Source organism: Lepidochelys kempii, chromosome 1, assembly GCF_965140285.1.
Source record: "Lepidochelys kempii isolate rLepKem1 chromosome 1, rLepKem1.hap1, whole genome shotgun sequence".
Classification (NCBI taxonomy): Eukaryota; Metazoa; Chordata; order Testudines; family Cheloniidae; genus Lepidochelys; species Lepidochelys kempii.
Window position 1 is genome coordinate 120294289 of NC_136380.1, and position 15290 is coordinate 120309578.

General features: G+C 44.2%; 1 protein-coding gene across 4 annotated transcripts in view; it reads left to right on the plus strand.

Annotated features, from left to right (window-relative positions):
* The first annotated feature begins 1098 nt into the window (after positions 1 to 1098).
* The window catches only part of MGAT4A (alpha-1,3-mannosyl-glycoprotein 4-beta-N-acetylglucosaminyltransferase A), a 160938-nt gene continuing 146746 nt past the window's right edge, over positions 1099 to 15290 (plus strand). For 3 of the 4 annotated variants that reach the window (XM_073352542.2, XM_073352568.2, XM_073352558.2), the window contains exons 1-2: positions 1314 to 1858; positions 5942 to 6259. In XM_073352542.2, the coding sequence (XP_073208643.1) occupies positions 6169 to 6259 (91 nt within the window). In that variant the 5' untranslated portion in view covers positions 1314 to 1858; positions 5942 to 6168. Of the gene's footprint in view, positions 1263 to 1313; positions 1859 to 5941; positions 6260 to 15290 lie in introns of those variants that run through there. The other variant, XM_073352549.2, reaches the window with a different exon arrangement.

Genomic DNA, 15290 nt, shown 5'->3' on the forward strand with positions numbered 1-15290 from the left:
GGACCCGGTATAAAGTGACAGAACTTTTATGTGCAGACAAGGCCTTAGCCTGCTCTTCCCTGTCTCTTAGCCTATGTTTGATTTCAAAAATCCCTCTCTAACAATAGGAATGATGCAGGGGCTATAGGGCCTACATACTTATGGTTACCATAGGTCTGGATTTCCTGGACATAGCCTCTTTTATGAGCTTCTTTTCTCTGTCCAGGTAAATTTTTGAAATAACAAGAAATGTCCCAGGTTTTTGCAGAGCAGACAAGCTGCAGCTCAGAAAGAGCCCGCATTGATGCACTTCCCCATGGGTCCCTCCCCTGCAAGCCACAACTGCTGGATCCTACCAACCCACACCACAGCTCCTTGCACGGGGGAGCACGGGCCCTACAGGGAGGCACTGTCTGAAGGCTGTTGCTACATCCTGGGCTTGCCCTAGCTACCCTACCACTGTGATAGGGAGTGACACTGCCCCCCCCCAGCAGTGCCCTCTTTTGGGGAACCTGAAATACTCTCACGCTATACACTAGTGTGAAGCAACAGTGTTGTTCTTTAGCTCAAGTGGGGGAGGTTTTTCTGGTTTTGGGAGCTGAAAAGAACCCAGTTCTGTAGAGACAGCAACCCCCCCCCCTTTTTTTAAACGTCTCTTGAGATCCGCAATATCTGATTGCAAGAGCAGACAGGGCCCCAGTTAGCCCAGGAGGGACACCCCCACAGAGCGCCAGGCATCTGTGTGAGCACCACCCAAGAGCGAGCCTCGTCACGCCCGCCCGCACACGAACGAGAGACGCCCTGAGGCTGCCACAAGTGGAGAGAGCCCGCTGTGAACAGAGCCGGAATTGGACGGCAGTTGGGGGGCAGCTGTACCCTGTTAGAGGCGGCGCACGGACCCCACCCACCTGCACGATAGTCCCCCCACCCCCCAGACACTGCACCACACCAGCTCAGGCGCACGAGAGATATTTATAGCTCCAGAAGCGAGATTGACAGGAGCCTGAGCCAATGAGAGGGCGCCTCTCGGCAAGTTGGCGGTTGGCCTGCCGCGGCGGACCATTTGGCCAATGGGCAGCCAGGCGAGCTGCAGTGGGCGGGCTCTTCGAGTAGCTGGCGGATGGAGCGGCCGCCGCTCGACAGGGTGGGCGGGGGCGGTGCGGGCTGAGGAGCTCGCGGGCCTTTAGGCGCCGCCTCAGCCCCTGTCGGCGAGGAAGCGCGAGCAGCGGCGGCGGCTCCCCCCCCTCCCCCCGCCCCCGAGAGCCCAGGTGGCCCGGACCCAGGTGAGCGTGGCGGCCGGGACACGCCCCCTCCTCAGCCCGGGGCCTGGCGGAGGGCAGGTGGGGGCCGCGCTGCGGGGGCTCCGGGCTGGTACCCCTAGGCTGAGCCGCCGGCGGACCCAGCCCATCCCGTGCCGTTGCCTCGGGGGCTGGGACCCCCCCTCCTCGGCTGTCCCTCGAGCGCCCGTCCGGCCTCAGGGGCCGCGCCCCGCTGCGTGTTGGGGGGGTCCCAAGCCGGGTCTCCCCGGCCAGTGCCCCAGCCCGGCTCCCCCGCCCCGGCGGTGGGGGGAAATGCTGGGCGCCCCGGAGCAGGGACCGCATCCTTCGAGGCTCCTCCCCGCGGGGGCTGCCCCTCCCCGCGGACCGAGGCGACCGTTATTTATCGCCGCTGCCGAAGCTGCCCGGTCGGCACCCGCGCAGCCCGGGACGCGTGGGGGCGGTTGGCCGGTCCGCGAGCTCCGCGAGCTCCGCTTCTCCCCCCGGCGCTGTGGGACACCAGGGTAAAGGGATGTAGCTGTAAAGAAAACTAAGGGGTGATGGTGAGAGAGAGAAGCTACATCAGTAAACGGATGCGAGCAAGACCGTTGAAGGGAGCAAGGGTAAAAATCCAGCCTTAATTTGTCTTGTGTTCTAGGAATTAGACACGGTGGTTGGTCCTGCCAAGCCTGTGTGCTGCAAAACCCCAGCACAACAGGGTGGTCTGGCCTTTGATCATCCCTGAATTGCTTTTCGTTTTTGCTAAGGTTGTTATGATGGTTACATTATTTATCAGTCTTGAGCACTCTACTAATGCTCAGTGATAAAAGTATTTATATTATTGAGCGTGGTACACGTGAGACTTCCTTCAGAGTGACTTACAGATTTTACCTTGGATCCTCACAGCCATCCGGTACTAGTGCCCTCATTTTTACAGAGGAGGAGGAAACTGTAGCAACGAGGTTTCCTGCTTGTAAGCAACAGTGATAGCCAGTGTCAACTGAGATAAGGACTAATTCGGTTTTCGTTCCCAGTCCTGTGCTTACACTCATTCTCCCAACCCTAAATACAGTAAAATGTTCTAATGAAAGGAAAGGTTTAAAAATGGCTGTAATGAGAATGTACCCATTTATTTTTCTCTTTATAAGTTTTCTTTTTGTATATTATACAAAAGAGCTTTTTAAGGTTTTGTTGTTGGGTTTTTTGCTATTGTGAATTTCATTTTCTAGGCATTTGTGCTCCAATATGTGTTAAGGTTTCCTCAGAACCACAAGGTACTTTAGGTCCTGATCCTACAGAGACTTATGCATAGTTGGACTGCAGGTTTGGGGCCTTAACGCATATCAGGTTTTGGCACACATTTGAAACTACCTCATGTCTATAGACCAGAAGTCTGGAAGCATATAGACATTAGCCAATTGTTTGATTCAGTAAGCTAGGGAGCACCTCCTGAGAGATGTTGAGGGCTCTCAACTGCCATTGCCTTAAGCGTCTTGCAAGGTCAGGCCTTTAGTCACATCGTCCATAGTGGGGAAGCCTAGGCCATCTCTATACTGGAGAAGTTTTACAAGTTTAACTAAATACATCTAGATAAATTGGTAGAAACCATATAATTATACTTCAACTGGCTGACCCCTCATTTAGATCAGCTTAGTTTGCTAAATTACTTTATGATAATCAGTAATTTAAGCAAATGGAATAGATGTTTGAGGGTTAAATGGTTTAAGTACATCAACATTGGAGCATGCACTGGGTTAACTAGATCAATTTAAAATTTTAGTTAAATTGGTGCAACCTTTCTAGTATTGATAAGGTCTTAGAATGTGTAGTCTCTGATGCAATGTAGTTCAGTTACGCCTTGCTTAACATTGTAGTTATGTTTCTGAAAAATGCTGCTTTAAGTGAAACAATGTTAAGCGAATCCAATTTCCCCATAGGAATTAATGTAAATGGGATAGTTAGGTTCCAGGGGAATTTTTTTCACCAGACAAAAGACTTTTATTTATTTATTTTATATATATATATATAGTATAAGTTTTTTAAACAAACAGTTTAATACTGTACATAGCAATGAGGATTGTGAAGCTTGGTTGAGGTGGTGGAGTCAGAGGGTGGGATATTTCCTAGGGAATGTTTTACTGCTAAATGATGAACTAGCAGCAGTCAGCTGACCCCCCAAGGGTTAACAAGTTGTTAATGTAGCCTCACACTCTACAAGGCAGCACAAATGGAGGGAGGAGACACACATGCACTGTGTGAGGGAGAGAGATGCGCATTGCCCCTTTAAGTACACTGACCCCATTATAAGTACACTGCCCTTTTATGTAGATCAGTAGGTTGAGATAGCAGCTGCTGCCAGCAAGCTCCCTCCGTCTTGAACCCTGTTGTGTCTCTCCTCCCCCCCCCCCCCGCGCTCTGTGGAGATGGGGTACTTGAGTAGGGGGCACCCTGACATTAGCACTCCTCTTTCCCCCCTGCTGTGCACAGCAAGCAGGAGGCTCCTGGAAGCAGCTCCAAGGCAGAGGGCAGGAGCAGCACACGGCAGTGGGGGGAGGGACACCTGAACTGCCTGGCAATTGACAGCCTGCTGGGTGGCTGCCACACAGGGAACTTGGGGGGCTGCCGGTCCACCCTGGTTCCAAGCCCTCACCACCTAGCTCCAACAGGCTGCTCTTTCTGCAAGCAGTGGACAAAGCAGGCGGCTGCCAAACAATGTTATAAGGGAGCATTGTGCAACTTTAAACGAGCGTGTTCTCTAATAGATCAGTGAGGTGACAACGTTAAGTGAGGAGTTACTGTACCCCTAAATAATAACTAGGTTATGGGTGGAAAAATGTGGGGCCTGGGGGAGAGAAGAATAGCATAAGAGCAAAACCAACTATCCACAATACTACTTACTTCATTTGGAAACATCTAGTTTTGCACATATTACTGTGGCTTGTACTTTCTTCCTTCCCCTTTCTGCTGCTGTTTGAGACATTCATATATCATTCCTTGTCTTATAAAAACTCTTTCGGCAATGACTGTCATCTTATGTGTTTGCAAAGAACAGTGGGATCCCAGTTTTGATTGGGACCTCTAGATGTTATTGCAGAACATCATAATAGCTCTCTAAAATCAACATAATGCTGTTACTGTCAGCATTGTTGACATCATTAACCTCCTAGTCAATTAGGCCTGTCATCTGAGAGTCATTTTAGGTTCCTCCCTCTTTCCAATCCTACACATCTAGGCCATATAAAAATCTCACTACTTTTTTCCCTTAACACTTCCAAGATCTTTTCTCTCTGTCCACACTACTTTAACTCTCATTTAGGCCTTCATCTTCTGACTTAACTACTGCAACCTACTCTCTGGCCTTCCTTATGTCCATCTCATCTCCCTTAGAACATTCAAAATGAGGGTGATAAATAATTTTTCCTGAGCTATAATTCAAACAGTGTCAGTCCTCTCTCTGAATCTCCCTACTGGTTTTTTTCTCTCTCTCTCTCTCCCTTCACATCAAATTCAATCTTCTTGTCTACCTTAAAAGTCCTTCACAACTCTGTCCTTCCTATTTATCTATTCTTATATGGCATTGTCCCAAGTGCTCTCTCAATGTCCGCCTTTATCGCATATTTGTCCACTTCTCCCACAAGTACCTTCTTGATGCTTCTTACATGTGGAATGCCCTCTGCAAACTAATATGTAAAGCACCTGCCCGACTCTGTTTTTAAATTCCCTCAAGGGTCACTACAGCGATTATACTAATGGTAAATTACCAAGTGAAAAAGATTGGGAAGGCTTCTGATTTAGAAGATATAAAAAAAATATTTATGAAAAGACTTGTAACCTGAAAGTTGTGTGCAGTGGTAGTCTGCGTAATCATGTTCTCCTATAACTGTTACCCCTTTCTATTTGTTTGTGACACACTCTTGGTGCATCTTGTCTTAATTGTAAGCTCTCTACATAAGAGTCGTTCTGTTACTATGTATTTTTATGGCTGTTAACACAATGGGGCCCCAGTTGATTAGAGTCTTAAGGTGCCAGTGTAATAAAAAAAGTTCTTCTTTTGCTCTTAAGTGATGACCTATTTGAATGAGAAATAAATTATCAATTCTGAACTGGAAAACTTAAACCCAAAGAAATTCTCGCCAGCTGAGTAACAAACTTCTGTCAGATGGAATTTGAAATAGAAGATCTGGCAGTATCTTAAAGAACAATATCGGGTACTTAGGCTTCATTTTTATGCCATTTCATAATTATGTAGTCTGGTATGAGGAAAGTCCTCCAGATTTCTCTGGTACTTTAAAAAAAAAAAAAAAAAAAATCCCAGAAACCAGACATTGGCCTGTTTTGGGACGTTTGATCTGCTCAGGTAGTGCAAAAAGGCTGAATACTTAGAATTTTCCAGTAAATTGAGCTATTGACTGGGCAGTACTAGCATAGCTAGCTCTTGCACTACACCCTGGTATGAAGGGTAGTGGTGGGGAGACAGGTAGGGGCATGGGCAGAGTGTAGTATTCTCAGATGATTCCTTGTGGACTGCTGCCAGCTGGTGTAGGTTGAAGGAGCTCTGAGGCTTTGGTGTAACCCATGCTAGAGCTAAAGCTGTGGTTAAAAGAAAGTTGGAGGCTGCTGGACCACTCACTCTCCTGCACTACACAGACTGCTTATGATATATTTTTGTGCCTCTAACTGATCAATTGTGTTCCCTTTGTAAACAGGAGTAGAAGCATAAAGAAGTTTGCTTTATGAAGGCTAATGAGTGACTCAAGTAACAGTTTGAAGCGGCATAACTGCTGGACTGGTTTTACAGAGCTTTTGGAACGAGAGATCTACATCTCTCATTCTTGTTGGTCAAGTGACGCTAATGGTGGAATAAACTGACTTCAGTACAACTGATCAATCCAAATCGCAAGTACCGTATAAACAAGTGTGATGTTGAAATGAGATGAGGCTCCGAAATGGAACTGTGGCCACTGTGTTAGTTTTCATCACTTTTCTCAGTTTGTCCTGGTACACTGCATGGCAAAATGGTAAAGGTAAGACAAATATTTTCTGAAAAGAAACTGAACTCTAGCTATGTGTGAAGGAGAAGTGAATGATGCAACATATGCTGGTTTTTTTAAAATACTTTTCTTAATGCTAGTAGGCTGTAAACTGAATGTTGACTACTTCTGCTCAAGAGTATTACCTTGATGAGTAATGTGCATCTGTTTTTGCAGTCAGAAAATCAACCTGGAGGGATGCCTATTGTGTTTGTTTGAAAACATATTTCTGTGGAGATAAACAAAAGACTTTTTTTTCCCCGTAATGGAAAAGGGCTATGTTAGGCAGTATCTCCATTGCACACTTGCAGGAGAAACAGATGGTCTTCTTTAATTTTTCCTGTGACAGTTGCCCAGTGGGCCAGGCTGGAGAATATAAACATTACTTTTTGGTGCCACTTTCTATTTTTTCCTATTGATTTGGTGATTGAAACGGCAAACTGCAACTCAACATCTTTTGAGAGATTTTTCTCCCTTCTGACTTGCCCTTTGGGGGAAATGTAAAGTATTTCCAGTTTGACCTGTTTATATTAAATATTCCTTTTCTAGTAATTTAAATAAGGAATTAGTGAATTCTATATATTAGATTTTTACAAAACTGATATGTATGTTTGAGGATTGTATTACCGTTATCTCAAGTCACTTCAAAATGATGAATATGCTCTAATTGTCCCTGCTAAGACAGACTTTCTCAGTGCGGGATGTGAGCACATCAAACTTTCTGGTGGAGCAGGGGGTTGGTGGCGACACAGTGAGTCTCAGAGAAAAGTGCCATGGGGTGGGCAATTACCAGATCACAATGCCTCTCTCTCAGATTTTGGGAAGGGACAGCCAGGTTACATTTGAGTGAGTGGCATTGTGACTTGGCACTTATTACTTTTGCCATCCTTCCAGCGCCCCTTATCTGACCCTTTCTAAACAGGTAGGGATGTTTTTATAGCACCATTTGACTTGCATTTTCAGTAATTTGCCTAGTAGTCCATGAGCATACATGTGGAACACTAGGTGGCAGTCTACTCGCATTGTAAGGATGGGTGGGGGATCCAAGTTTTTAAAAATAAAATAAACTTAAAAAATACTAAGGTGGGGCATGGTTTAAAAAAAAAAAAGGCTGGGAACCCCTATGCTAAGAGAGTGCTGTTTTGGGGGTCTGATCCTGCACCACTGAAGCATTGACTTACCGGAAAGCAAGCCAAGACTTGCCAGGAATCCCATCTGTTACAGAGAGAGCCAACCTAGAGTCTTTCTTTAAAAAAATCTGTGGGAAGAAAGAGAAACAAAGCCTTTGGGAAGAAACATACGGGCTGTGTTGCAGGTTGGCTAATTTGTCTTCATTGGGCATTTGTAGGAGAAACAGATGCTGTATCCTTTAATCTGTTTTGTAACAGTTGGTCAATGGGCTTGGCTGCTGAACATAAACATCAATGAAACGGCTGGATTCTTGAGGTCATGATACTGTAAATTTGTTTTAATTGGGCAATAGAAATCTAAATTTGACAAACAATGAAAACAGAAGGATATTAATACTGTACCAGAAATGCTGAATTTTGCATCTTGGCTTTAAAATACACGTACCCTTTCTAATAAAAGTTTCATGCTATATAACTTGGACAAAGATATTGCAATATGCTGTTCCTGCAAATTCTGATGACAATGTCTTTGTTTATAAATACCTTGATACATATCTGTGGACTTCTAGCCAGGGTAGATTTGATTTAAATCACTAGTCAGGAAGATTTGATTTAATCATGGATTTCTACTTAAAAGTGCATTCTTGTTGGTTGTTATAACCTTAATACATATTCTTTGCAACTCAGAGAGAGACATAGGTTTCATTTTTAGAAGGTACACGATATACGTTTTTAAAGTGATTTATTTTGAAAACTTTTCAGATTCATTTTACAGCTATATCAGAACATGAATGATTGTTTGGTTATTTCATTTACTAAAGGTAATTGAAGCAGATATTTATGAAGTCGTTGGGAGGTGAACTATCTCCAATTCAACAGGTTAATCAATAATATTTGGAGGATTTTCTTGCCATGCTGTATTAGGAGGAGAACATCACCAGACAGACATTTAAATTGTTGTATTTAACTAAAACAACAACAACATTATGTATTCTGGATTTTTTTTTCTTCAACAGCAAACATATAATATTATAACAAAACAAGCATATGAATTTTTGAATTTAGCTAAACATTCAAGTTTTTTAAAATCAGGTTTGTTTTTGTTAATATTGTGTTAAACTAAAATAGTTAAATGAAATATTTTTAAAAAATTAAGTCAACTGTGTCAGCCAGGTCAACATGAGAAACTTTAAAATATTGGCTTCTGCAGCTAACTCGGTTGTCTTCACCTTCAATTTTCCTGTTTGTTCATAATCTGGAAAAGAAAAACAAGCTTTCCTCCTTTTTCAGGTCCCAAACGATTTCTCAATTTGGAATGAATTAATCCAAAGAAAGAAAATATTCTTTCTACACCGGCAGAAGAAGCTACTGCTGTTAAGAGAGAGATTATCACTTCAGCAGTCTCTGAATCCAAGTACTAAAGTGACTTCCACCAGTTCACTGGTGTAACTTTCTTTAAAACATCCTCAGCAAACCTGTTTCTTGAATGGTTCACCCCTAACTCTGAAGTTTATTATAGTTGGCATTATGGAAGGATGATTGCTGGATGTCCATGTCATAGCCAGCTCCTCTTCTTCATCAGTTAAGGTTTGATCCTGCTACCAAGTATTGCGAATATTTGCAAGAAAATGAGCTGGAAAAAGCTTGTAATTTAACTCTGTCATTGCATATTTCTCTCTTTAAGATCTCACTCAGTTCCTTCCAAATTTCAACAGCGTCAGCAATAAAACAGCTATTTCCCTGCATTTTGTTCAAGGTTACAGAAATAGGCTTCAAGGTACTCAGCATGTGTTCAACATTTCTCTTAAGCCCAATGTTGAGAACTTTGGCTGTGCCATCTCTTTTTTCACGATTTTGTTCACAAACTATCGTCAGATTTGGCCAGTTCTTGATACAGTACTCAAAACAGTCCACTACTGAGTTCCATTGCATGTCTTGAGGGAGAGTTGGCTTCATTCTTCCCGCTTTTTTCAGAGCAGCTGCTGCAAAGTGGTTCTTGCGGAAGTATTTTGGAGTTTCAACAATATTAGCGTTTATTTCTGGAACACTGAAGTCTTTGGCTAGGAGGTGCATCAAATGAGCACTGGAACTGTACATTAACTTGGGACTCTCTTCTAAATAAATTCTTCTCATCTTGGATACATTTGCAGCATTATCTATGACCAAGCTGCGTATTAGACATTTGAATTTTTTTTCCACAGTTTGTTATAGTTTTTACTGCTGCTACTTGTAAGCATTCTGCTCTGTGTGCATTTCCTGATATATCAATTGTTTCTGTAAGGAAGACATTCCCTTCTTCTGTTGTCACACAAGCACATACAACAGGATCATTGTGGACATTGCTCCACTCATCAAGTCTCAGGTTAACAATTTCACCCTTTAGACTTTTTGCACGCTGCTCAATTTCTTTGTCATATACTTTGTCCAGCAATTTGCCTGAGACATCTGCTCTGTTGGGGGGACTGTATCCTGGTCTTAGTCACTGAACCATGTTAATGATGTGTGGGTTATCAATCACACTGAAAGAAGAGTTTGTTGCGTAAACAAACCGGGCACTTTTTCATCAATTACACCTACACTTTGGTTTTCCTATAAGAAAAATAGTTTTGTTTACTATTCCAAAGATTTTTTTTATTACTATGTGCTTCAACTAAAAAACTCTTGTCTCTAATTTCAGATGTCTTTTGTAATTTTAAGGAACTCATTGGGTAGACAATGGGGGGGAAAAACAAATTTATTAATCACCTTTTATTATTTTCATTGGTTAGTTACAGTCTGTACAGTTACAGTATTACAGTATTAGATACACACATTAGGTAATAACCTAATGTAAGGTTTTATTCTGTTGGTGCTAGCGAGTCATTCAAGAGTTTGAACAGTAGACTGCAATTCAGTGGAAATGGTGGTTGGGATGTTGGAATGCATTCACAAAAGGATGAGTGCATTACTTAGCCACAAATTTCTAGTGTTACTTTAGACAAATCACTTCTTGACCTCCCTTGGCCTCAAGTGGCTTGAAGCTTAATTAACGTTTTGTAAAATGTTCTGATATTTTTGAAAGAAAGGTGGTATTACTATATGACCAGTCTTGCTGACTAGGAATTTGGGGCCACTCACAAACATTTAAGTTTTCAGTTAATATCTTAATGCAAGTACATCGTTTTGTATGTCCAAAGTCACAGAACATATTGGTCAATCTTATTCAGAGGGGAAACATGAGTGTCACAGATGGTGCCTTCTAGACAAAACTATAACAAGTGATCAGAGTTTCCTCTTGAAAGTAATTAAATTTTACACTCAGCAAATATTCATCTTTTTGTAAATTTCTCAGGACAAAAGTGGTTCCTCTGGTCCCTCTATTACTAAATGTAAAAGAGTAATGTGTTATCCTGGGTAATTTTTATATCTAACATTTAAATTATAGTAGCACACAGGTTCAGGATCAGGCACAAAGATGGCTTTTGCCCTAAATCCCATATAAACTGTGAATAATCAGGCATAATTTAAGGGGGATAAAAAGATAGCTTTGAGTGCTGGTAAAAGTAATAAATGTATGGGCTAAATTAAACACAACAGAGGTGTAAGAATAGGAACAGGAACACTACGTACACTTACTGCAGAGGAAAACACTTTCATAGAAAGAATCTGTGGGGAAAAAATAACTGCTTGTTGGTTCTCCTCTGAAACAAAATAGTATAGTGAATAGACTTGTTCAGTCTACTTTGAAGTTCTTCGCTGTTATGACCACAAAGGCCATCTGGACACTAACCATCTCCTTCCAGGCTGGTTTGCATAGCTGTCCTGCATCTTGGAAATAAATTACCTTCTGGTAGTATCACAGGAAGATTTGTACAACTTTGATTTCACACTTACTTTCCAAAATTCTTAATAGGCAGTCCAAGTCCCTTTCCTCATAAGATCCTACCACAGCACAGTTTGGAAGCTTGGAATGTTCCAAATGAATATAATCAGATAGTTATCTTTTACAAACTGTCTATGGAATGCAAAATCCTGGTGTCTAAGGTAATAGTGTTGTCACTACTTAATATGCCTAGATTAATCAATACTATCATATGTTTGATTTTGGGTTTTCTGAATGAACAGTGTGAGAGATTATTAGAAGTTGAAGGCCATGCCAGAGATCACTGTAGGGTTGCTAGGTATCCAGTTTTCGACTGGAACATCTGGTCGAAAAGGGGTCTGGCAGCGTCCGGTTGGCCTCATTAGGCTCTGGGGGCAGCGGTGCTAAGGCAGGCTCTGTGCCTGGCTTTGGGGAAGCAGCGGTGGCTGCCCTGCCATGTCCCACTCCTAGGCAGAGGGACAGCCTGGGGGGGGGGGCGCTCCACGTGCTGCCCCAGCCTGCAGGTGCCACCCCAAGCACTGGCTCCGCAGCTTCCAAGCCTGGGAATCTGGGGTGGGTGTGAAAGTGGGATGCCGCAGCTGCATCCAGCTTCCTCCATTCCTGGGCAATGCCAGTGTGGCTGCTATTTAAGAGGCCACCTTAAATAGCAGCAGCCTCCCAGAGCCCCCATGAACCACACCAGACAGAGCCACCTGGAGCCAGCACCCCAAACCCCACCTGTGTCCCAAACCTCTGCTCTAGCTTGGATCCTTCTCCTGCACCCGAATGCCCTCCAGGAGCCTGCACCCCAGTGCCACCATCCCCAAGTGGCTGGGGACAGCCAGGCAGTGGAGCCATTGTGCCACCTGGGGAGCAGCATCTGCAGCCGCTCTCTGGCCCATGGGTGCCCATGGGGAGCCCGCAGCTGCTACTGGGTTTTGCGGGACACAAGTGACCTGGGCCTGACACCAGAGTCTCCTGGAGCCTTGAGGGCTGAAGTCAGGTATGGGACTTCAGAGGGAGTTGTGTTTTTGGCAAATTTTGCCTTCAGAGGCACAATTTGGTGCTCCTGTGCACCGCTAGTTGTGTGGCACTTTCTGGGGGGCAGTCAAGTGGTCACTGATCCCCCAGGGCATGTGCTCTGCCGGACGTTGGTTGCTTCATATGTAAAAATCAAAACGTAAATTTCATTTCCTTGTCCCCACAAACTTTTAAGTTCCGGATGCAACATTGTCGTCGGCTCTGCTGATATTTGTGTTGCAATGGCTCTATGGATAGGCTGTCAAAATCTGAGCGATGCCCTCACTAACTTTACTCTGTCGACCTTTTGTAAAGGGACACTATCTGGTTAAAATTCACAGACCTGATTCTTGCATTGTGATTCGGCAGCATTTTACAAATAACTATGCAGTGTACAAGGCAGTGGAGAATCAGGCTACATAGGTATTAAACTAGCTTCTTTACCTATAATACATTCAATTTTTCAATTTGAAAAATGCATTTTTGCCATTAATTCTAATTTGGGTTTTTTTTGCATTTCACTTATCTTAGATCATGAAAATTGAAGTTAGTTGTACTGTCATTTCTAGTTATTTTTAATTTCATTTTCCCTCATTTCTGACCCCAGCCCAGAGCCAGTGTCCCGCCTGCACCCCAAACCCCTTCCCATACCACCTTGCCCCCCAGCCCAGATCCTGCTCCCCCATCCTTAACCTCCTCCCATGCCCCAAGCACCCTCCTGCTCTTCCTAGGAGTTGCCCCAGTTAGTGGCCCTGTTTCCCACAAGTGGCCAGCAGCTGCTTGGGGAGGAAGAGTCAGAGGGAGATGCTCCAAATTTTTGGCTCCCTTCCCTGGTAGTCCCTATCCAGAGGCCTCCACTTTAGCCCCACTGAGCTGTCTGTGCTGCAATTAGATGCCCTGCTGGCCTGGCTCAGCGGACTGGGGCTGTAACATTATTGTGTAGACATTTGGGCTCTCCGAGTCCCTCTCCTGTTGGGAGTCTCTAGCTGAACCTCAAGTTCTGAACAAACACAGCCCCACAGCGAGCCCCAGTCAGTGGACAGGGGGTAGCCAGGTTTAAGTGATGTGTAGATACACCCACCCACACCCTCTCCCAGCAAGTAGGTCACAGCAACTGCTAGTCTAGGTGGCTGTGCAGGCCAGTCCCTACAGGAGGTGCATGTAGGTTAGTGTGGTTTTGGGTGTATCTCTGTCACTTCATCCAGGGTCAGTGCACTGGGGCTGCTCGGGCTTCCGCCAGTGGAATGGCCACTGCAACCCACCCAGTCAGTGGGGCATATCAGGAGCCACCCCAGCAGCCAGATATCGCTGTGCACAAAGCCTTGCACTTGACACTGGTCGGTACCCGCTGGAGTCTGCAAAAAGTAAGTGGGTCATATGGTCTGATGGTGCCAAAACCATGGGCAGTACAAAAGGGGCCTGGCAACAGGGAATGTTCCTGAAACATAAGAGCTACTCCCTGGCTATGGTAATCTCCCTCTCACCCATATACAGACCCTTCATGTTTCAAATAAAGGACAACTTGGAGAGAGTTTATTTTTAAGGGCACCTCCCCAACTTTTTATTTGTGACACACACTCATATACAAATAACATATTTTATTACAGTGTACAATCCTTTTCATGATTATTAGTGTATATGAGACAATATTTATTGATTTATATGGAACATTGGGCATGGAACAAAGGACAGGTGGTCACGCTGTGTGTGACATTCTAACATCTTCCCTCTCAACCTGCTTTGGGACAAATCTGGGACATAGTACACATGAAAAAACTTGAAACGAAGAACACTAGAAAATCTGTTGGTTAGCAGGATGGTAAAATAGGGAGGGGTCCATTTCTGCGTCGTGAATTACATTTTATGCAACCTCATCTTCTTAACACTAAAGAGCTACAATGAATTAATAAAATAACATCAATGTAATATTAAGGTTAAACATAAGTGTGTGGAAATATTAACATTAAGACTCCCATAACATTAATTTGTGCACATTGCATATATTGTCTGTTAAAGCATACATTTAAACAGTTTAACTAGTCATTAAACATGGAGCAACATAACTTTTCCCCCTACTAAACAGTTCATTGTCAGGTAGGGAAGGAGTCAGTCAGTGGCTGCAGCACTGCTGGATCTCCTACCAGGACAGTTGGGTGAGGCAAGGAAAACAAAGCTCCTGCAATAGTCTCTTTAGTCTCTCTCATTGAGAGTGGTGGGACTCTTTTGGGGGGCAATTAATTTTGCAGTAGTGATTAAAATACCTCCCTGGTGAGGTGAAGGGTATTAGAATGTGTGATTCAATCTCCCACATTCAAACTGTTGCAACTCCTGGCCTTCTGGTGCCTGTTTAGGCCTTGCAGTGAAAATGAGTGAGTGAGCAAGCGATGGAGGGAAGGGGGATGGAGTGAATGGAGGCAGAGCCTAGAGGAAGAGGTGGGATGCGCGGGGCCTCAGGGGATGAGGCAAAGCAGGGGTGTTCAGTTTTTAGCAATTAGAAAGTTGACAACCCTAGGTCACTGAAAGGTAATATTTCTCCGAGTGCTTGCTAATGTTAATTCAAAGTAGGTGTGCTCATGCCACGTGCAGTTGTTCGAAGTTTTTTTCCCTAGCGGTACCTGTTGGGTCAGCGGTGGAGCCTCCTGGAGTCACGCCTTCATGTCGGTGTGTGTATAGGTCCCTGCCGAGGTGTCACTTCTTCAGTTCCTTCTTACCACTAGTGATAGTCGTTGGAGCCGCTCTCTTCTTTTACTATGGCAAACGATCCCCAGTGGACTTTCTCTTGCTGTATATGTGAATAGTTAAACTTAGGATTGATTAGTTTTCATTAACTCATAGTTAAGATAAGTTTTAGTTGGTGGTTTCTACCCCCAACCACCACGTTCTCCCCTTCTCAGGGACCGGGGGCATACCTTGTTCTTAGGTGTTCAAACCATGTGAGTCCTGTCTGAAGCCTATGCCAAAGGGAGATTCTCATGTCTCCTGCTTGCAGTGGTTTTGGGGGAAGCTCATCAGACTGAGAAGTGCAAAATCTGCA